Below are 22,977 nucleotides of genomic sequence, written 5' to 3'. Positions count from 1 at the left end.
GAATTATTTTAAGAAATAATTAAATTAATCAGTAGGTTTAAAATCATGGCATTTTAGAAGAAAAAGCAAACCAAGATACATTCCTGGAAACTGATTGTAAAGTGCTAGTAAGTTTGATGTATGGTTCTATGTTGACATCTTTTTCTTTGCTCAAGCTGTCAGTCCACCTACAGCTGTTTATATTCACCCTGAGGATGTAGAAGAAGAGAGCGTAATCCTTCACTGGAAGCTGCCACAAGAGTGTCAGGAATCCTACATTCAAGTGAAACCTAATGCAGACACTGGTGAAACTAAAAAGTTTTTATTAAGTAATAAAGAGGAATTAAAGCTTGATGACCTAACTCCTGGAATGGCTTATGAAATAGCAGTGGCAAGTGTGAAAAATGGAACTATGAGCGAGCTGAAGACCATTCGATGCACTTTAAGTAAGCCATTATTTATGGTGGAAACGACAGACTATAATACACTCAGTCTCACTGTTGTTGCTATCACCTCATTAATTTTGTTGATCAAGTCAATTTGCTAAATAGCCAAGGGTCAAAACTTAAATAGGAAATGTAGAGATCCAATCCTAATTGTTAACAGCAAAGTTAACAATTTTTGAAGAACAATGAAGCCTTGGAAAACATACTGCTACTAGTGACAACTGTGATGGGGACCACAGCTGGAAATCCTGTTCCCACTGGCAGAAGAAGCTGGGTGAATCTTTGATTTGCATTGAAATGGGAAAATATTGAAATGGTTGAAATAGATTATTGCTTTTTGGAGATATATTAGTTGTTCTGAGAACTGTGAGAAAAAATTGCCCTACCATTAGTGAGAGGCTGCTAGGAAAGGATTAGAAGCAATAATAGCTGAATATAAAAGCTTTGCATTGTTTGTTGAAGCATCTTTCCCATTGATAGTGAAGGGTTTATTGAAGGGTCTTAGTTTACCAAAATCTTGAAATGCTTTTGGTGTTGTATATATTTTTTACATATGTGAAAGGAATGGGCAGGATTCACTTATACGTATAATATATAAAGGCTGCAGCTGTCAGGTTATAGATTCATGAAATGCTGCAGTGTCATTTCTTTCTAAATGATCACAGTATTTTGGAGGGTGACAATCTTAAGTCTTTTCCAGAATTTTTTATATAGGATTATATTTAATACCTCATTCATGACACAGATGACAAAATTGTAGATGGGATATTTCACAGCTGTCAGAGCCAACTATAAGGGAAGAAAACCAAACATGTCAATGTTGTATCCATCAAATGCATCTCATTCTCCATGGTTATCTCATCTACACCTCTGTATAATTTTCCAGTTACCCTGCTTACGGTCTTGGTGCAGTTCTGGTTGAGAAGGAAATTCCAGTTAAAAGCTCAGGTTGTTTATAGTTTCTGAGCAATGACTTGCTATGGTAGCTGTTAATTTGTGCTTGGCAAGAACATTTCTCAGGGCAGTTGCTTCAGGCACATTATGTGATTTTCACTTAATTTATTTTCAACTGGCTTAATGTGTGGCATTATTTTTTTCTTCTAGAGCCCAAGCCTGTCCAAATTGTAGTTCCTTATGTGCTCTATAGCAATGCTGTGGTACTATTTGTTCGTGTGCCCGATATTGGAGTATTTGACGGCATATATGTTACAAGTAAAGAAGGACCTAATGCAACATTCATTTTAAAAAGTGATGGTAAAATAACAATTGAAAACCTTACTGCAGGAAGAGAATATGATTTCTGTGTCTCCACAAAAAGTGGGAAAATGTTGAGCTCCTTTTACCATATAGCTGGTGTAAAAACATGTGAGTATTTTAAGTTCTTATAAAATTGCACTATATAAAATCCTGATTTTTGAAACTTTTAAACTTAATTTTTATCTCAGTGGAATAGGAAAAACACACTATTCAAAAATCTTCTTGATATATTTATGTAAGCAATTTGCAGTTGTACTAACACTAGCTGGTTTTTAAACAAGACTATGAGAATCCCTTAAAATTTCTAAACTTGTTAAATTGTGTTTTTTATATTGTGTATAAAATGTTTAGCAAGCATTTCTGTATTAAATTATTGTCCTTGTGGGAGACATTATGACCATTTATTTTAAACAAGTAGATGAGTATCAATGGAGTTTATTCTTATCAATAAGTTTATTCTTCCTGGTGTATCTTTAAGCAAATAATAAAAGTGTTAAGGTTCTCCAAGGTAATAAATTAATTCACAAAGACATAAAAAGACTTGTAGTGGATGGGACACCTTCTATGAAGGCCTTTAGAAGCAGAATTTTAATAGAAATTTAAAAATTATTTTAAAAATACCTGCTGAAATTTTGTGTCTTTACTTTCCTATTTTTTATAGTATTTATACTTCCATAAGTGTTTCTTTTCCAATTTTATTATTTTCCTTTGAAATCTTTTCTGCTCTGTTTTTTTCAGAATACAAATATCATAAAAAGAAAATATAGGATCTAAAGATGTAAGGAAGAAAGAAAAGGTGAATTAGAGCAAGACAGAAAAAATCATCCCCAAATAAAGCAAGCCTTGAAAGCTAATATTTCTTAAAAAATAGTTTTAATTAAACTATTTAATAAACCTATTATTAGGATGTAATCAATCTTCTGCCAGCATTTCCTAAATTTAGTGGGGAACTCCCTTACAAAACCTAGTCTTATTCTGACTCTCCTGGGGCCTCAAATATTTGGAAGAAATAAAAATCCTGATGCCTCACATGTGTAGTTTGTACATTTTTCCTCAGAAAAAGTGCAAATTCCGGTATATTCCAGACAGAAATGGCTGTGATGGGGATGAAAGAGATGTAGAGAAGAGCAGAAATTCTCCTGTGAAATGATCTGAATTGTACCTAACAAGACTATACTAGTAAGGGATAAAGTGTATTTGTCTAGCCTTATCTACCCAGTCTTTCTGACCCTTTTGACAAAATTTAGGTGCATTCTGACCACTGTGGTGGTGCTCTTGGAGGGATTAACTTCATCCTTGAGAACTTTCCCACCTAGGGGTGTCAGCTCTGTCCTCAGGGAGAAATGTAATTTCAACCTCATGTAATTTTAAGACAGAAACACAAGAAATTTTTCTTAAATAATGGCATTACTATATCTTTTTTCTCCCTCTCTTTTTTTCCCTCTTTATTTTGGAATTGCTGTGTGTCTGCACACCTGAGATCGGATTTTGCCCTCTGGTAGTCTGTTACTGATTATCTTCACTTTTAGGATATATGAAAAGTGTTAGTTTGACCAATGCCTGGGATTGATCAGAGAGGTGTTTTATGTTCATCTGTAGGTCTGGCAGCTCCCCTGAAGGTACGAGAGGGCGACGTGACTGACACTTCCATACAGCTCTCTTGGGACCGCGCCGATGGAGATTTTGAGCAGTACGAGGTTACCTGCACTAATTGTGAAAGTGCTTTCAAGGTATGCTGTGTAGGGCACCACCTCTGAATATGCACTGCAGCTATTTTTCAGTCTCCTCCTAAGCAGTCAGAGGCTGAATGAGAAGTTTTATTTCCCATTAAAATAGTTGGATGTGAGGTTTATAAACGATAGATGAATTTTGTAAGCAGTTCTGTGAAAGCTGTATTTGGATTTCCTAGGTCCAGAAGGTCAAGCAAGAAACAGCAACATTTTCCAACCTTAGTCCTGGTAAGCTGTACAGTTTTGCAATTAGAACAGAGAAGGAAGGTTTCAGAGACAGTATTTTTGTGACAAAAGAAATAGAGACAGGTAAGACCACAATGTTGTCAAATTCAGTGTTTGTTTTACTCCATCCATATCTCTTGCTTTCTTCTTAAATTTTATTTTTGTCTCAAACAAAGAACGGTAATTCAATCATATTTGTAATTTTCTCCTTAGTCTCTTTCATTGTGATTTTTTCTTATTCTTTGACTGCAAAGGACCATTAAGAATTTCAATATAGCTCCATTACCATGCCCATGTATTTACTGTGCAATGAGATACCAATGTTAACTTCATGTTGATTCTAGCAGCTCTACAGTCCAGCAACTGATACTTGCATAGCGTCTGGCTACCCATATCAGAGAAAACATTTTTTTTTCTTATATATTTCTCTTTAGTGCTTTAATTTTTCCTCTTCATCTATGACTTTGAACACACTTGAATTGGCAAAAGTAAATTAGTTTTATCATGTTTACTCATTGGCATCCCCTTACATCATAAGTAAATTTGGGCTTTACTACATTTAGTTTTATTTTAGGTTAGGACTCTACTCTCAGTAGTGTAGTACTCCTCTATTCTAGTATTTCTAGCTGGTTGACACAGCCTCTAAGGCTATTAGATCTGGTGTAGTTTCCTCTAAAAGGTCACTACTGTGAAAAAAATCAAGCATAGTAGATGTGATTGAAAAGGTTCAGCATACCTGATCAAAGATATATAATGTTCTGCATTTAAGGAACCACTGAGTTAAAACTGATAAAGGAACAATGTGAAATCATTTGTGAGAGAACAAATCATGGAGAGGCAATTATGGAGCAAGTAAATCATGATTCTCTGACATTTTCTTTTCCAGAACTAAGGACTTGAAATTAGAAAACAGAAAGTAGGAACGAAGCATAAGCAAATGGTTGTTTACTAAATTTGTAGATAAATTGCAGAACTTCTTGCCACAAGGTGTTTTGTGTGATGATTGTGATCATAAGTTCATGTGGAGACCAAAGACATTAATAAAAGAAACGTCTGCTGAGATTTACTACATAGAAAATAGAAATCACCTTTTGTTCATGGAATCCTTGGGCTGCAAACTGCAGTCTCGGGGACTACTGAAAGAAACTATCACTATGCAATTCTTGCTTTTTCTGCAGACATATCCTTTTGGCCACTGTTGAATAAAAGATACTGTGCTAGTTGGAATTTAGGTGTCTGCACAGTATGTTACCTCTTATACTGACATTTCCTTTCTTGAGAAATTGTCCATTTTTGAGGAAGTCCACATCAGTGGTGTCAGAACTGCACTAAGCAGCCTTACAGAACAGCAAACAGCTTGGCTCTGGATTTCCTGGACCACAAAAGTCACTACATGTTTCTGCAGTGCTAGCAGTCTGTATGTCCTTGAGATAAGGAAGAACATGACATCATTTTTGTGGAGTTCTTATTGCATTCTGATGATGAGAGTCCTGTCATGAAGAAATATGCTTAAAATGTATTTTTGAATCTATGCATTTTGTTTTATTGTCACACAGTACCAAGTGCAGTCAAATATCTGAATGGTAGCAGAGACGCTGAATCAATAACTGTTACCTGGCCACCAGCACAAAGTATGTTTGATGGATATGTTCTTTCAATAAACAGTAAGGTCTTCAGTGAGAAGAAAATGTTACCTGCTGTTGTGAGGTATGATGATTACATTAGAAGAATAACTGACATGAGCTCAAAGCAGCTGTTTCCCTGGATATTTAAAATAAATAGCCTGTGCTGTTATCTATATGCTATTTGATGGTTTAGTTTATATACATTTCTATGTCCATGTATTTTAAGAAGTGCATTTTTATATCAAATTGCAATTCTCATATGATGTGTTTATGCAAAGAAAACAAAACACCACACTGGGGTGAGCACCAGTAGAACCTGTGTGCCACTCTGGATATTTACATCAATAGTTTAAAACTTTCTAGTACTGGAACTTGCTGTGAACCACAGTGTAATGCACCTTATTTAAGATTTTATAGAACTAAAATATTTTTTGACTCACAAGATATAAACATGTATACACACATCATGAATAATATCCATAAAACTATAAAGAATTATCATATGAGCATATATACTTTTTTAGAATGGCAAAAGACATCATCTCTTCTTTTAATCTTTGTAGAATGCACAAATTTGAGCATCTTCTGCCAGGCACTGATTTCTTAATCAATATTGTGACAACCAATGGATTAAAAAGAAGTCGCCCTACTGTCCTCAAGATTAGCACCTGTAGGTTCAGTTTATTAATGACTTTTTGTGGTTTCAGATAATTAAGGTGTTCTCTAAGAAAAGTTATTCCTTAAATCAATGAATCTTAACAATGACTGAATGGATGCTTTTAAGCTTTTCTTTTCAATCTAAATATCTTTGAAAGTTACTAAGTACATAAAAGCTTTTAAAATGCAAACTTTCCTCTGCATTGGGTGGATTTTTGCTGGAATCAGCAGTAGTGTTGGGATGATAAAAATTTCCCGTAAAAATTGACAAAGGTTGACTTTATTTCTGATTCTGTTTCTAATATTAGAAGTGATATTCATTTATTTGAAATTCTTTTTAAGTACAAAATGTAATCTCTTTCTAGATGGAACTATGTAATCAGTTAAAGCTATGTGTTCTGTAGATGTTGATTTCCTTAAAATAAATATAGATTATTGAAATCTAAGTTTTACATCCTCAGATCCTGATCCACCATCAGATTTACAAGTGTTTGGACAAGAAGAGAATACAGTCTATTTTTCTTGGAAACTACCGAGAGGAGGATTTGATATGTTTCAGGTGAGATGAGAATGGGAAGAAACTAATAGAAATTTATTTTGTAATTTCTCAATTAAATTATCATTCTGTATGGGATGCAAACCCAGTAATAAGTATTTATTTTTATAGCCCATGTAAGTATTGGAAAGAAATACTGCTATTGGAAAAGATCAGCTAAATATGTACTTCCTATTACATAACAATTTAAAAAAAATTGAAGTTATACTTTTAATGGTTCTCAAAAATTGATTTTTCAACTAGATTGAAATAAAAAAGATCACAGGTCAAGGGCTGAATGTAACTACAATGTAATATTTATTTTCTTAGCTTTTCAAATTTGTAATGCAAATTAATTTAATGGAAGTAAAACATAAAAAATACCTTCCTTACAGAAGAATGTAAATGTTTTGTTTAGAAAACTACAGTATAATTGTAGGGTTTGTTTTTTTTAAACATAGCAATTTATTAGACAAAACTGCAAACCTTGAATACCTGCCCTGTCCTTCTGTCCATGGGCACTAAGTAGTTTAGGGATTTCCTGAGTAGTGAACTTGGATATACATAAAGAAAAACAGGGGCTATTCCTGTTAAGATTTTTTTTGTTGTTGTTTATAATTCAAAATTTTTTTATACCCTAGTTAAAAAAATTACACTTCTTTATTTTATTGTTATTCTTTAGGTTCTTGATGTATTAAAAATAGCTATTACTTCCCTGTGTACCATACTCATACCTTTCGTGCTTTTATAAACTTCAATTTTTTCAATTTCTCATCATTTTTTATTTCAGTTCTCTGTCAAAAATATTCCACAACAGCATTTAAATAGCATGACTGACGTTTTACTATGACATGCAGCCAGTCTCTCTTTTGTATCCTGGCTTTTCCAGTCTGTCTTGTATTATCTTCAGCATTTTGTAGCCATTGTATCAACACGTGGTCAATAAAACTTAGCACGCTGCTGTTTTAACACATCACTTGAATCAATAAGGATTTCTAGGTATGATCTTTCACAATTAACTTACCTGAATGGGATATTCTTTAGTGCATAGCACTACCATGAGACAAGGTACTTTGTTTTAATGATCCATAGGTTTTTCACCCCAAAATTACAGAGCACAATTCCTTTCCTTCTGCTCTCCCATGGCTTCAATTATATCCTTACCTAAACCTGAAATCTGAGTATCCTTAGGATAGTTCCTTGACATTTCTTCTCTCTTCATTAGTGTAAAGCTGCCTTGATCTCAGTGGATAAGAGCAGTCAGTTAACCTCTCACACTATTTGCTGGTGCAGCCTGAAGCATATTTGTAAATTTTAAAATTAAATTTAATTATCTTGCTCATGTTTTGAACCAGTTCAGATACACTTTTGAATATGATAATGCTATTTTTGCCACCCCGTGGAAAATAATTGTCATCTGTAATATTGATCTTTATGTCACAGTATTATAGTTCAGCATCTCATAGAGCAAGCAGCCACATTAGACAATGCTTTGTCTGTATAAATGAGCTTATTCTTAAATCTTTAATGAGAAAGGCTTTCGTAGACTGGTTGCTTAGTAAGGTGCACCTGCAGAAAGGGGATCGTTTTACTAATCATTTAAAATTAATCATCCCTGCTCACCAACTTTCTATGCAATATAGTTTGTAAAGCCAAGAGTGCACAAAAGATACTTTCCTAACTTCTTTATCCTAGATGTAAATCTTTAATCTATAGCTTTGCTTCTAGCATCTTGCAGTGCTGTAATTCTAATAAGGTGGTGACAGTTTCCAAGATTTTGTTTGCATAAACAGGCACTGTGCTGGTAAAATAGACAGAGGGGAGATGGATCATTCCTCCCCAGATGAACAGCAGCTAACCCCAGCACTTTCAGGTCACTGCCATGTGTACAGCATCCCCCTTCTGCTGCAGGAAATGACTAGTGGCAGGACAGGACTCACTATGTAGGCAGCTGCAGCCCTACCTGGTCTAAGTGTTAAGAGCCATGCCTGAGAAATGTGTTGTTTGTTGGAGGTGCTTGTCCAGTGCCCTCCTCTGCAGGGCAGGCACGGTGTGCACCTTGCCCCTCACCAGTGCAGACAGGAACCAGTCTGCAGGGACACTTTTCTATGGCCACAGAAAGAACTGGTGCGGGATGGTTTTTATTTTGACACCTTAGAATTGTCTGGAAGGTCAGAAGGAACCCTCACAGGCTCTGGGAATTAAGTCCCTAGATTTCAATGTCTTGATATCTCCAGCCCTTTTATTCTCTGCAGTGGCTCCAAACAGATGAATTTTCAAGGTATAGCAGTGATCTGAGTGGGGTGACTGATTCCTTGGGAGTCTTTTCACAATCTCAGCTCTGCATGGTGCACCGGTGGATTTTCTGGTTGAATGGTTTTAGGTGTTTGAGTTTTTTTCTTAGTTTTGCTATGTTCTGCTTTTTTGTTTTGTTTTGAGGATTTTTTGGCAGAAAGGTACAGAGTTACTTAGTTGTACAGTTCATCAGTATAGCTGTGAGACTGAACAATCAAAGTACACTTTATTACCCTTCCTGCAAGAGCAAAAACCTCTAAGCCTCAATTTTACTTTGCCTCCTCCATCTACTTTTAAATATTAAAGACATTGCTTTCACCACTGGGCCATTAAGGAATGCTGGAGTTCCACACTGGTGGAACATAAATAAAAAGCTCCTTGATTCTTTTTTTATTTAAAATGTGGAAAGTATTCTAAATATTTTTGTACTAACAGGTAGTTACAATCTCTGAGCATTACTTTTATGAACTTAAATAACCTAATATAAGGAATCCTTTTGCTTTAATAGCTTTCATATTGTCAGATGAATAATGAAAAGATGCTTACGAGAACTATTTATGACAGCAGAGCTGTAGTGAAAAATCTCACTCCTGGGACAGAATACATTTTTCAGTTAAGGACAATTAAAGGCTTGGATTCCTCTGTGGCTGTGGAGAAAGAAGTCATCACAAGTAAGGAAATACCTTATAAACTGTCTTTTTGAAAACCAGTAAATGTTCAGAGACATTTAAATCATTGTTTGTAAGTAACTCAAAAAGGTCACAGAGTTCAAAATGAAACTTCACCTTTGGGAGGGAAGTTGTGCTTCTTCTTGTGATAGTTGTTTAAATAGGAGCCTTGTACATAACTCGCTGGATTGAGGTTGAGGAGTCTAGACATGGCTGAAAATAGTTCTTTGAGAAAAGCTTCCACTGCTAACAAAATAAAATCTTGCCAGAGTAGCTTTCTATATTTTCCTAATTACCTTGGGTTTTGATTACAATTGTTTCCGTATCTCCTAAATTCTTGCAAGCCCATGGTCTCAGGCTGGAGTTTCTCCTGTGCAGAGCACAGAATATTTAAGAGAGTAAGAGAAATTGTGCTTCAGAGAGCCTCACAAGGTCCAGAAACCAGTACTTTGCACTCACTTTTTGTCTCTGGGAAAACAGGTATTTTCCAATGCTCCTGTGATGCAACATAATAAAGAGGGAAATTTATTTGTGGCATAAATTTGAAGAAGATTTATATTGAATTCTGGGCTGCCAAAGCAGATAAAGAGCAGCTAACTGTAATCAGAAAATTAATCAACTCCCAAGTTTATTCACATGCATGTCACAGATCTCCTCTCTTCTTTGATGGATATTCTGTGGCTTGTTTGGACTATAATTCCTTAACTCAACTAATAGTAAAGGAGGGTCTGCACTTAGTTATTCAAAAAATCTCTGAAAAAAACCCAAACAGAACAAGTCCTGCAGATTCTTGAGAATGAAATGTGCAGCAGAATATTCATTATCATGTTCCCAAAGATGCTTTTTTTCCCTCAGGTAAATATTTTCAAGAGAATTTTGGATGGGCCCTGAGTTTAACTAAGTTGTGAAAGGTTTACTCTATAATTTTAATGGTAAACACTTAGGATTTTTTCATGCTGAGTAATAGACATATGTTAATTAGTATTTTCCATAAAGCTTCAAGCAAGATAAACAAATTATGTGGGAGATTCACTTTTTAGGAGGAATGGAAACATTTTTCTTTCCCAAGCTGTTGTGCTGCACAGATTAATGGAGCTGTTATTAGTGAATTATTTGTGATTATAAGAACCTTAATATAATAAGAAATGCTATTTAAAAAGGAAAAAAAGGGATAACCGCTGAGACTGTGCTATTTATTGTGTCCCTAAGTGAGCAGATGACCAGTTTTCTAAAATTATGTGGCATAAAATGTATTTTAGAAAACTTTAGAGTAGTAAAATCTCTACTTCTGCTTACAAAGTGTTCCATTCTCATCCTGTTGTACCAGTGAGCAATATCGCTGTTCTTAGAGAAGACCTGATAAAATTGAAATTTTCTTCCATACATTTTATAATACTCACAAGGAGGTACATCCCCAGGTTTTATTTACCCTGTGCAACATATCGGCACTCTTTTCTGTATATCCATATAAAGAGTTCTAAAATTCTAAAAATCCATATTCCATCCATAAAAATCCATCTTCTATGATGTTTTGAAGTCTCAAGACATTAATTTAAGTACAAACCTTTTATTTTTAAAAGCTGTTATTTTCTTATGTTTCAAGTACTAGGAATTATTTTTTTCTTTATTAATCTCAATAATTTTTACCACAGAACCTGCCGGGATATGTGCTCTGACATTAAAAATGGTAAATTCTTCCTCTGCAACTGTAACATGGAATCCAACCAAGACTAACTTCACTTCTTATAAAGCATCTTTATCAAACAACACCTTTATAAAAAAGTTCAGAATTCCAGGAACAGTGACTGACTTCAGTGTTACAGACCTGACTGCTGGGGGCATTTATAATTTCACACTGAGAAGACTAAAAGGAAATATTGAAGGAGCTTCCTCTGTCCTTGAATTTGTAACAGGTCTGTATGGTTTCCAGCTTCTTCTGCCACTGAATGGTAGCTGTCCCTAGCAGTGCATGTTAATCTGTGTACATCTCACTTTGTAGAGTAACACTGAAATTTCATGAGATCTTCCATGTAATAGTTTGCTGTCATTGTGGGCATGTATTCCTTACAACCCTATTCAACCTGCATGTAATGATACCTGTCAGAAACAAAATGTTTTTAGTTGTGTTGCATTTCTTCTGACTGTTTTCAGTATTTCAGATCTCATCCTGCAAAGAGTTACACACAGCTGAATTTTATCTTATAATTATTTCAGTAGTTGTGTTTTTTTACAGTGAGTGAAGTTAAACAGGTTTAGAAATGTTTGTAGAATTAAGGCTTTAGATTGAACTACACTCAGAAATTAATCTGTACAAAGAGACCTCCGTAAACATAAAATCCAGCATTAATGGAAGTTGAGATCCATGCAAATAATAGGACTGATAAGTGCAGTAGGACTCAGGACCTGTAAGAATATACTAAAAGGAAGAACCTATGCTCTCAGTTAAACTTGCACACCTTCACTAATACTAATATTTTTTTTGTTCTGTTAGTGTCAAAATAAAACCATGAATTAAAAATCATACCTATGAGACAAATACACATGGAATGTAAAATCTAAAGTTAATACTTAGATATATTAATATTTCAGATTACTTGATGGCAGAAGTGGAGTAATCTGTTTGAAGCAATTCTGCAACTTTGCAGAGTCTGTGTAAGGAGTTTATAAAAGATAGATAATCTTAGCAGATTTACAGCAAATAAGAAAGGAATGGAAATCTTTCACAGTTGAAGCTATACATTATTCAGACTGCACAGCGTGATACTTATGGATAAACTAACTAGAAGTCTGAATTTGGAAGAACCATGTTAGAAAGGCAGACAGAGTGCCAGGGTGAATCTGGAATGAGACAAAAAGCATCACTGACTGGGCTTGCTCTGAGAGATGAGCATGGGGAAAGCTGATAGCTGAACATGAGTTCCAAAGTAGAAAGAAAACAGATGAACATGGCTAGAGATTGTACAGGTGAACAAATAATACACTCTTATATGTAGATAACATTTCTATGACCTACTGAAGAATTTAAAATTTGATTTTTTACTAGGCTTAGAGTGAATAATATGCATTTAAAGGTGCATTTAAAAGAAGAAGAAAATGAGATGTTGTGACATAGGTAGATGGAAATTTGGCTTTAATAAAAGGAGTAGACTACCCAAATTTTGGAATCTTAACCGACCAGAGTTTATGGAATTACTGGGATTCAAGATTCATGAAATGTATTAAAGAGTTGCCAACCCTGTGGCTAGCTGCAGAATAAACACTAGCTGTATCTTGAATTTCAACAGCAGCAGTAGTTATGTCAGCAGTAGTGTTAAGATTAACGCAGAAACCCCAGGACTGTGCAGAGATTTTGTTGTTAACTGGACACTGCAGACACTTGAGCTTGCTCTCTGTGAACGGGCATCCCAGCATAGCTGGGAGGCCATCAACCAAATCCCAGAGGTGATGCAGCAACATAGGAGCCCATGCTGCCATATCCAGACTAATCCTTTCTATAACAAGTAAACTCTTCTTGGATGCTTTTCTATTCAGTTGTAACCACTAATATATTTTAAATGGAGTTATTTAAGTTAATGTCTTTTATTCCACAATTCTCTTCCAGAACCTGCAAAGCCAGAAGGTCTTAAATTCTTCAATGTTTCATCACATTATTTTTCACTATATTGGAGACTGCCACATGGGCTTGTAGACAGATTTCATGTGGATCTTGTTCCTGATCATGCTTCAGTTGTTATCCTAGATCTTGGAGTTAGGGAGTTTCAAGTAAGTGCTTTTATTACAGGACTAGCAGGGCCAGCTTTTCCTTATGCGCTGTGCTAATGAGGAATTCAAGCTTTCCTCCTTAGCTGTTTAATGCATACATAAATACAAAAGTATTAATGAAAAATTGGTGGGATTGGGGAAAATATCAGCATCCACAGCTTGTTACCTAAAAACAGGTAGTGAACTTTTTTTTTAAGGTCTACTAGAAGGAAGCAGACCGTCATCCAAGGATTCATGAATAGTTTAACAAGGGAAGGGCAGAGCTATTGAGTAGTACAGACTCATTAATTGTGTACTTGCCAGGAAGATCTCTGCTTAAATCATTAATGCAGGCAACATTTCACTACTAAGCCATCGAAAAGATATAGGAGCACTTTTTGATTCTGCTGTCTGGAACATACAATATTAACAGGAATAATGGTTGTTCTGGATGTTTTGCTTTTGTTTTTCATTGGAACTGCGAAGATTCAGGTATTTTATATAATTTCTTGCTAAAAAAGTTAATAATTATGTTTACTGAAAAGGATGGGTTAGTTTAAGGGTCAAAAACTTGTTTTTCGGGTTGCTTTTTTGTTCATTCTTTCAAAATGGAGTTTTATAATGCTTCATATTTACTTTGATAATGATAATACAGAAAACCTCTATAGATACATTGTTAGGGGACTCTGGGATAAAATTAATAGTTAATTTTGTTGTTCTTTAATATTGAATGTTGAACATATCTTATGAAGGGTAGTTGGCAGCAAAATATTGTAGCTAACAGATGCAAACAACTGTTTTTATAATGAATTGCTCAAAATTTTCTGTGGGTTTTTTGTGCTTTGTTTTGTAGGGTTCTTTTCTGTTTGTTTGTTTGGGGTTTTTGTTGAGTGGAGTGGCATCATTTTTGTCAGCCTTTGTAAAAGGCTTAAATAAATCTATGTCCTATTTCAGGCTGATTTTTCCAATACTATTCCTGGAACAACATACAGTGTCACAGTTTCTGCAGTTTCTTCCTCAGTCTATAGTTCACCTGCAAGTAGAACAGTGACAACAAATGTGACAAGTGAGTTAAAAATGACTGATGAAATTTTGTTAATTTTTAAGACTATGCTTTCTTATGTTTCTTATGTGCACAGTAATGTCCAAGAAATTATGATCAGTTTTGAACAGTCATTAAAATTTTTCATCTTCTTCAACCATTTAAAAATACTGAATCTGAAGTGTTCTCTGGGCACTTAAGAATTTACAAGCTTTTGAAAAATTTGCTGTTGTGTCATGTAATAATATCCAGACTCTGATTTATCTATAGTGGTACATAAAGAAATATTCAGAGCTATTTCCAAAAAAAATGTAGCCAAAGCAGATGTACTTTTCAAGAGAGTACACTTTAATTGAGTGCTAGAATATGTCAGATGTTAAATTGGCATTAAACTCTGTTTTTTAAAACAAAGATCTTGAGCAATACATTTTTTATATTCTTATAAAAGAATGTTTCTGGCTTTCCAAAATTAATCTAATAATTTCTAACAGGACTGTAGCCAGAAATAAAAGATTTTTATTCAGAAGTACATCAGTTTTCAGTAGTTTTATGGGATTGTCCTGGCAGATGATTTAATTTTTCTATAGCATCTTTAAATGTGTCTCCACTATCATTAATCTTCATTAAAATTTGTTTTAGATGTGTGTGCTTGTGTGTGTGTTTGTGTGTATGCATATGTAATTTTTGTAAAATTTTTTTTTAGATCCTGGGCCACCCATGTTCCTTGCAGGTGAAAGAGTGGGTTCTGCTGGGATTCTGCTGTCATGGAACACACCACTCTATCCAAATGGGAGAATTCTCTCATATGTTGTCAAATATAAAGAAGTCTGCCCATGGATGCAAGCAGGTTATACACAGGTCACAACCAAGCCAGATAGTTTGGAAGTTCTTCTCACCAGTCTTAACCCTGGAACAACTTATGAAATTATGGTAAAAGCTTTATAAATGCCTCTTAGTATTTTGAATTCTGATTTATTGTAATTTGTGTGAGTTTATAGTAGGTTCCTGTAGAGTTTTGTGAGGGACCATGATATTTACTGTTCCCATAAAACAAAATATATTAGTGAGATAGGTGAGTTTATTTGAGTAGTGTCTTTAAATCTACTTTAAAATGTCCCAGCCAAGCCTACGCTGAAATGTACCTTCTTCTACTGATTCAGATTAACATATGGCATTATGTGGTAAAACATAAAAAGCAAAGGGTAACATTTTTGGGAACATCAAAATCCTTCCTTATCTTCATTGAGATTTCATCTTTCAAATGACTGGTGTGCTTTGCATATTACATGTAGATTATTAAATCATCTCATCCAGATCCATAAAAGCATGTCTTCCATACATGGAACTTTTTGCACTGAGATTAGGCACTCCTAATCCATCTCTGAACTCTTCAACTGTAGATGACTTCAGGTGATGTGGACAGAAATTAACTGCTACTCCCTTGGCAGTATTTGCCAAGAAATTCTTTGCCTGCTTTACTCTTTCATAAGAATCTTGTAGAGGTTCCTCTTTTCAATACCAATAATTAAATTATGTGTTGATTTGCTTCATTCCATTCAGTTGCCTTGAAGCTGCACATAAGTAGGAGCTTCCATGGCTGTCTTAGTGCTAGTTTTGTTTCTGAGCTCATTCTAAAGTACCTACCTTCAGATGAAGTAATAAAAACAATGTTTAGGTGAGGACATGGCTTAAGATATATATGGTGTAATTTAAATACTGTCAGAATTTCCTGATTGCATGTCAACCCCCTAGAGATATCCTGGGCTATTTCCTGAGCTATTGCAATTACCATAGAATTCATCAATGCCCAAGGATGTTTCAATCATTGTCCCTGTGAAGCATAAGTAGGTAGACTTGGCTGTAGCCATGAGGTGTTTGTGTGGCTTGGGAAGGAGCTAGCCAGTGACACAGGCTCTTTGTGACCTACTAGATTAAATCTTTAATGCTACCTTGTATTCCTTTATTGTGTTTGTCTCTTGTAGCCTTTTTCTTTTGTTTAATCTCTGCAGTTTTGAAAAACACACTGTTTACTACCAATAAATGATTAGAACATGTTTACCTTTCTGGCCTGAGGCCTTCTGTTTTCTTTTGCCCTTTGTTACCCTCTGTGTGCTGTCATTTCTACAGAGATCCACACTTAGTTTTGCACACCTACCCCTTCTCACCCTGCCTTTCCCACAGTCTGCACTGTCAGCTCCCTAAACACCATGGCCACATCTTTGTTGCCTGACATTGCCAGCTATAACCTTGCTGGAGAGTTTTTCACTTTGCTGCTTCTTTCTCACACCTCTCCCCATCACTGTTGGAATTTTACTCATGTTTATCTTTTGTTGTCCCTTTTACCTCTTTTTCAAAATAAGCTAGACTTCTCTCCTCTTGTTTGTAAGTACTGGATGCCATGGCCCATCACTGAGTTGAATTGTCACCAAACCCTACATTGCAGAGCAAATGGCATTGTTGCTTTGTTTATCCCCATAAATTCTACCAAAGTCTCAATATAGTGCTATTCTGTGGGAAGACTTGTCCATGATTTTGAGCACTGAAGTATCTCCATCATAAAGTGCACCTACAGTCCACTGACCTATTGCCCTTCTGCAAAAAGATATTTTTTCCTTGGGTTTCTGCTTTGAGGAAGGTTGACCTGCTCTTGATAGCCTAGAGGAGACAGAGAAATGAAAGGGAACTTATCCTCCTTTTTACCCTTTTTAGCTATAGTAAGTAAAATAGGAACGCAGAATCTGCTTTAAGCATGGTGTGGTAAGAGAAAGGAGTGTTACTGATGTTATTTTTGCTATTATTTTTTGCATAAAGTAGGGACTCATAAAATAGGGGTCTTCTTTTGATGTGTATTCACGTGTGGTTTTCTCAGTTTTTTATGCTGTTACATGTTTTTTCTGTTTTATTTTTTTACAAATTTTACAAATTTTTTACAATTTTTAATTTTTTTATTGAGTATAAGTTATACCACACAACTATAAAGGGCATGGTCACTTGTATATTCATAGTTTAAAAGTTAAAAGCTGTGTATCTGTGTATCCTTAGGATTTTCATATTTCCTGAAACTGTATATATTGTAGATTTTCTAATGTGGATTCTTTCTTTTTTTTCTGTAGGTTGCTGCTGAGAACAGTGCTGGTGTTGGAGTGTTTAGTGATCCTTTCCTTTTTCAGACTGCAGAAAGTGGTAAATTTAATAAAGCTGTTAATTATTTTGATTAAAGTTGCTCTAATTTGTTCAAATAGATTTCCACAATAAATTTCATACTTGAACAAATTCCAATGCATTTAGAGCAAAATCCTTACTCTGTCACTCAGTGACAAAGGTTCATCTTGTTCTATTTGCTAGCAACAGCATTTAGGGTGTGCCCATAGGGGTGTTTGTTGTACAGAAAGTCTGTTTTTCTTGGAGTTTTCCTGTGCCAGTTTCTAGGTAGAAAAAGCTTGCAGAAAGCAAGGTCACAGCAGAGCAGAGCTACCTATCAAGTGGATCCATCTGCTGTTGCCTGCAACAGTTGTAGGAGACAGACTTTGTTGTGGGATCATCTCTGCCATTGTCTTCTTGAGTCAATCTGTATTTGTTTAGTGATGGGTTCTAAGAAGCTCAGCACAGAATGTATTTTATTAAATTTTTATGTACTAATTCTGAAGGTAAGAAAAGAGTCTGAAATGAAAATTTGAGTTGGTGGTTTTGAAGATTAAAAAAACATGGTCTGAGTTTGCACAATCTTTACTAATTTAGTGTTTGTGATCTTAGCTGTGCTCCAGGAGCAGCTGTGCCTTGGCTGACGAGCTCGCAGCGCTCCTCTTGTGAAGCAGCCTCGATGGAATACAGAACTCGTGCTGCCAAGGCACTCACTGCCCATCTGTGTTTAGGCTGCTTTCTGCTTCTGTGCAAACTGCAGACTGAGATATCTTAATTAATGGCAGAAATCATCATATCAATGAGCAATCAATGCAATAATTGCATTATTGCACAAATAATGCAATAATTTATGAACCCAGTATGAGGAGTAGTAAGTTTGCTGCATGGATCTATGTGAAATCATTACTCTTCACTATTTGTGCATTATTGCTGGTGAAAAACCTTATTTCTGTGAGCTTTGTTATTTACTCATATTTGACAGAGGACTGCCCTGGCATTTCTCCATATGAGAACACAAGCTTTTTACTTTTGGAAGAATTTCTTTCTGCATTTCTATTAAACCTAAAATGCCTTACTATAAATGTAATTGGTAGGTTTCTTCAAATTCTAGGTGAGTTATGTGTCATTGGCATAACATTTATACTTTTACTTTCCTAATTATTTTTTTTGTTCTAATTCTTGTTTTGATGGCTAAGAAAAACCAAGCAACTTACTCAATGTAAAGATGGGAAATTTAAAGTGAGAAAGTTAGCCAGAAGATAAAATTATTTAAACATGAAGTGGTTTGGGAGGAGGGGAAAAGAGGTGAAAGATCTGGAAATGATTTAGCAGGACTGAAAGCACTAAATATGAGGCTTGGAGGAGCTGTCACAATTCACCTGTGGAAGATCTGTAGTTGTGGAATCCCTTATTTTTAAAATAATATGAAAAGCCTTTTCTCCTTAGTATTAAGTCAGCTATTGCAGGACCTGCTGCTGACTCTGCCACGTGTAGGCAGCACTACGGGCAGGGCTACAGGGCTCTAATTCACAGGAGAGCTCAGCATGTAAAATAGCATGTAAAATCTGATTTAGATGCTGCATCTCATCCCTCTGTGCTGTGATTAACACTGATGGTTTGACAGAAACTGTCACTGATACAAAAAGCAACATTTATGCAGTAATAGTGAATATTCCAATTTAATTGAATTACTTAAAGCTACCAAAAATCTACGCGCAGCAGAAAAGATGACAGAAGTAAAGTGAAATAAAACAGTTATCAGCTGCTCTTAACCAGAAGAAGAAAATGGGCAAAATTTTTCTATTTCTGGAATAGTATATGATTTTCTTCTAAAAGGAATATTTTTAAGTTGGCCAAACCAATTACTATATATAATATGAGATTGAAATAATTTTATTTCTCACTTAAACTAGATTGAAAATGGTTGTATATCTGCTGCTGTATGTGTGTGAATGATTTTTATGTGCTTCCTTCAGAACTTGGAAGCTAGAAATGGCATTTAAAAAAAAAAATGAGGAGTTTGCTGTTTTTCAATGCTGAGAAGAAAAGTTTATCTCACTGCTTTTGTTTCTTTTTTTTTTTTTTTTTTTTTCCAAGCTCCAGGTAAAGTAGTGAATCTCACAGTTGAAGCCTTAAATTCTTCAGCTGTAAATCTGATCTGGTTTCTCCCTCGGCAACCAAATGGAAAGATAACTAGTTTCAAGATTAGTGTGAAACATGCAAGAAGTGGAATTGTAGTGAAAGATGTCTTGGTTAAAGTAGAGGACCTTCTGTCTGGGAGGTTACCAGAATGTAATGTAAGTGCTATAGACCTTTTAAATTAGAAATAGACTCAACCCACAGAATATAGTTTTACATTTTAAATTTGAGACACAAAAATATGGAGGCTTGATTTTCAGAAAGATTCCAAAAATCTTACAAACTTAGTCCCAAGACAAGACAAAATGGATGAAGAAAACCCTTTCTGTTCAATGTAGTTTAAATGGAATGCTTTTGCTTGAAAATTTGAGTTTAATCAAAGTAAAAATGTTCTGAAAGGGTAAGTTTGGCATATTTTTAACAGAAAATCATGAAATAGAAAATTTCTGGTTTTTTCAGCTTTCAATTTTTTATTTTTTGTTTTACAAACTATTCAATTAGAAAAACTCAAAAAAGTTACAGGGGTTTTTTGGTCAGTGCAGATAATATAGTATTGTTATAACATAATGTTCTAACGTAGTATTGTTATAACATAATGTCTTATGTTCTATGTAGTATGATAATGCTTTTTGTATTTAAAAATATGCTTTATTCTGTGTATCACATTTCAATATTTTTTAAATACTTCTCATATCAAAATAAAAACCAAACATGTTTAGCAGAGTGATTTTCAAAAATATGGTTGTAGTTTGAATTGTTCTTATTGTTGAATTCAGACCTGCAACCATTGTATCCTGTTGGAATTTCTTGAAGAAAATTCTCTTGTCTAGAATTTTTTCTTTTTATCCTTCTTACTTTGAACAGAGTTTTGCAATTACTCAAATGTCAAATCATAAAATAAACAAATCTTTTTCTTTTTATGTTTTTTTCTTTCCTTTCAATTTCCTAAGCTTGGTGCTTTAATGAAAAGTGGTTTTAAATGACATAAATTATCATAGCTTTGGTTTCAGGTTTTATTTGGAAGATCATCTTAGGCATTGCAACGGTTCCTGACACCAGGCTGATTTAATTCAGCACTGAGAAGGCAGGCTGCCACCTGCTGAACCATAAGCATTGGTCACAACAATGCCTAGCAATTTTTCAGAGTTGTCTCCTGACAGGATGGATTAAGAAACTCTGTCTAGTTTTATCCATGATGTATGGATATATGTGCACATGCACACACACAACATATATGTGATGCAAAAGGATCGTGCTAGGGAACCTTCTTTTCAAGAGAGAGACTAAATGCTGAAAACAGAAACTGGGAATAGTTAGATGAATCCTAGAGAGATGCTTCTGTTCAGGCAGATTTGAGATATTTTTGAAAATGGCAGGAAACTATAACACTGTCACTAACAGGAAGCACTAGCACAGTCTGCCTAAATTTGGAAACTGAAGTACAAAAATGAGAACCAATTTAGGGTAATTTTTTTCAAAGATGGTCTGCCTTTTTTATCTACATATATTTACAGTTTCTGGTTATAGATGCACCTGATTGTGTTTCATATTTTGTATTTATAGGATAAGAGTGAATCTTTTTTGTGGAGTACTACCACTCCTTCAACTACTTTTGGGAAACCCACAGTTCTTTCACAGACTACAGTGACACCAGTTACAGAGGCACCAAGTCAAATGAGCTCTGTTTGGAGTGAACCCATCAGCTTTGTTGTATCTAACCTCAGGCCATACACCACCTATCTTTTTGAAGTCTCTGCAGTTACCACTGAAGCGGGCTACATTGACAGCGCCATTGTCCGGACACCAGAATCAGGTACATTAAATACATACGGCTTTAAAACGGCAACAAGGTTTCCAGATTTATGTGAAAAACTTCAAAATATAGGTTTGATTTTCTGCTGCGAGATACTTCTGTCCAAATCTGTCTTTATCTGTATCATGCTTTTTTGTTTTCATGATTGCTTAATTTTACCTGATGGAATAAATTGAAAATGTTTATATATTTATGTATTTAATAATGTACAGTGAGTGAGAGTTCACTTTTTGTTAGAAGTCAAATATACCAAAATTATGCTCAGGACAGATCAAATTTTATGAAAAAGAGAGGACAATTTACGAACTCCAAATAGAATAATGATGGAAGAATTGAAAATAAAGATGAAGGGGATAGCTGTCAGGCATAATATTGTAAAAGTATGGGTTTTGTGTGCATAGAAAGGATTTAAAGCTTCTTTGCCTTTGTAGAGAAATGAGCAATGATAAGGAAAACTCCGGTACTTATGTTGCCAATCTGTACCTACTGCAGAAAGATGTTCAGTGCTGAAAAAATCTTTAAGCACTAGGTGAAGTTGATTTTTGATTTCTTGCAACTCAGTGCTTTCTAATTAGAATCAATGGTCCATGAGCAGCACTTCTATAATGGCTTAGGTAGTGGGAACACTGTTACCAGAGCTATAAAATAAAAGCTTTCCAGAGGAATGTTGTTCTGGCTTTGTGTTTGCTAGCACATCATTGTCTTGCCTGACATGGTTTGATGTTACTTGGTTCCCTTTCATACATACAAAATAGATAGCATTGTTCAGATAAAAAAAAAATTTATTCCATGCTAGAAATGTTCAGTGTAATTGCTTTGACAAAATTTCAATAGTCTTAGTTTGCCACGCTGTCTAGGGTTGATGAAATTCTGCTCAGTTTCTCTTCTAATGTTTTCAGGGCTAATTTTAGTTTATTTTTCACCTTTGTCTCTTAGAGATTATTTTCATACTATCAACACTCTTGATCCTTTTCTGAGAGTTGTGTTAAAACAGAAATTAAGTAATTTTAATGATACACTTTTACGGCTTCCCTTCAGAATATTTAATTTTTATGTCTAAAATGAATTGTCTGATATGGGGTCCTTGGACATCCTAATATAAAGTATTTTATGTTCAAAGAGTTTTTCCAATATTGTTTAAGTTCCAGAAGATCCACCACAGAATTTTGCCAAGAGCAACATTACAGCAAAGTCTTTCTCAGTAATGTGGGATCCACCAACCATAGTAACAGGGAAATTTAGTTACAGAGTTGAGCTGTATGGACCATCTGGTAAGTCAGAGTTGATCTTACTATTTCTTTTGATTTTTTATGATTATTTCCTTACACATTCTTCTGGGCCTGCCAATCAAAAATGGATAGTCAAAAACAGTGTTATGTGTCTCTATTTTACTATTGTGTTTTAACTGTTTGTAGATTAATTTTAAGGGAATAGTTAGTCCATTACAAGGAACAGTATAAAGCTGATTTCACATTAGATATTCCTAAGAACAGAGAAAATCAACTTCTCCTCAGCCTCTCAGGAGATGACAGGTTAAGTACAGCTGAATTGCTGTGCTTATATATCCAAATTGTTCTGTATCTTACCTTTACTTTTTTCTCTTTCTGTTAAAGATTTATGGAGAATTTTCATCCTCATGCAGTATGCAATCAACTCTTTAAGTCTGTTTTGATGTTTTTGCAAT

At 34.9% G+C, this 22,977-nt stretch overlaps 1 protein-coding gene across 1 annotated transcript in view; it reads left to right on the top strand.

Annotated features, from left to right (window-relative positions):
• Positions 1-22,977, top strand: part of PTPRQ (protein tyrosine phosphatase receptor type Q) — a 122,960-nt gene that overhangs the window by 9,525 nt on the left and 90,458 nt on the right. Inside the window, exons 9-24 of the mRNA XM_086884201.1 lie at positions 156-425; positions 1,530-1,790; positions 3,282-3,412; positions 3,592-3,721; positions 5,194-5,344; positions 5,826-5,932; positions 6,381-6,478; positions 9,258-9,420; positions 11,070-11,330; positions 13,019-13,179; positions 14,113-14,224; positions 14,904-15,130; positions 17,314-17,383; positions 19,439-19,638; positions 21,044-21,293; positions 22,436-22,564. Coding sequence (XP_086740327.1) covers positions 156-425; positions 1,530-1,790; positions 3,282-3,412; positions 3,592-3,721; positions 5,194-5,344; positions 5,826-5,932; positions 6,381-6,478; positions 9,258-9,420; positions 11,070-11,330; positions 13,019-13,179; positions 14,113-14,224; positions 14,904-15,130; positions 17,314-17,383; positions 19,439-19,638; positions 21,044-21,293; positions 22,436-22,564 — 2,721 coding nt within the window. The remainder of the gene's footprint in view (positions 1-155; positions 426-1,529; positions 1,791-3,281; positions 3,413-3,591; positions 3,722-5,193; positions 5,345-5,825; positions 5,933-6,380; positions 6,479-9,257; positions 9,421-11,069; positions 11,331-13,018; positions 13,180-14,112; positions 14,225-14,903; positions 15,131-17,313; positions 17,384-19,438; positions 19,639-21,043; positions 21,294-22,435; positions 22,565-22,977) is intronic.

The sequence above is a fragment of the Cyanistes caeruleus genome, chromosome 4 (assembly GCF_971803275.1).
Source record: "Cyanistes caeruleus chromosome 4, bCyaCae1.hap1.1, whole genome shotgun sequence".
In the NCBI taxonomy this organism is placed as follows: Eukaryota; Metazoa; Chordata; class Aves; order Passeriformes; family Paridae; genus Cyanistes; species Cyanistes caeruleus.
Note: the sequence above shows the minus strand (reverse complement) of the source record. Positions and strands in the feature narration are given on the sequence as shown.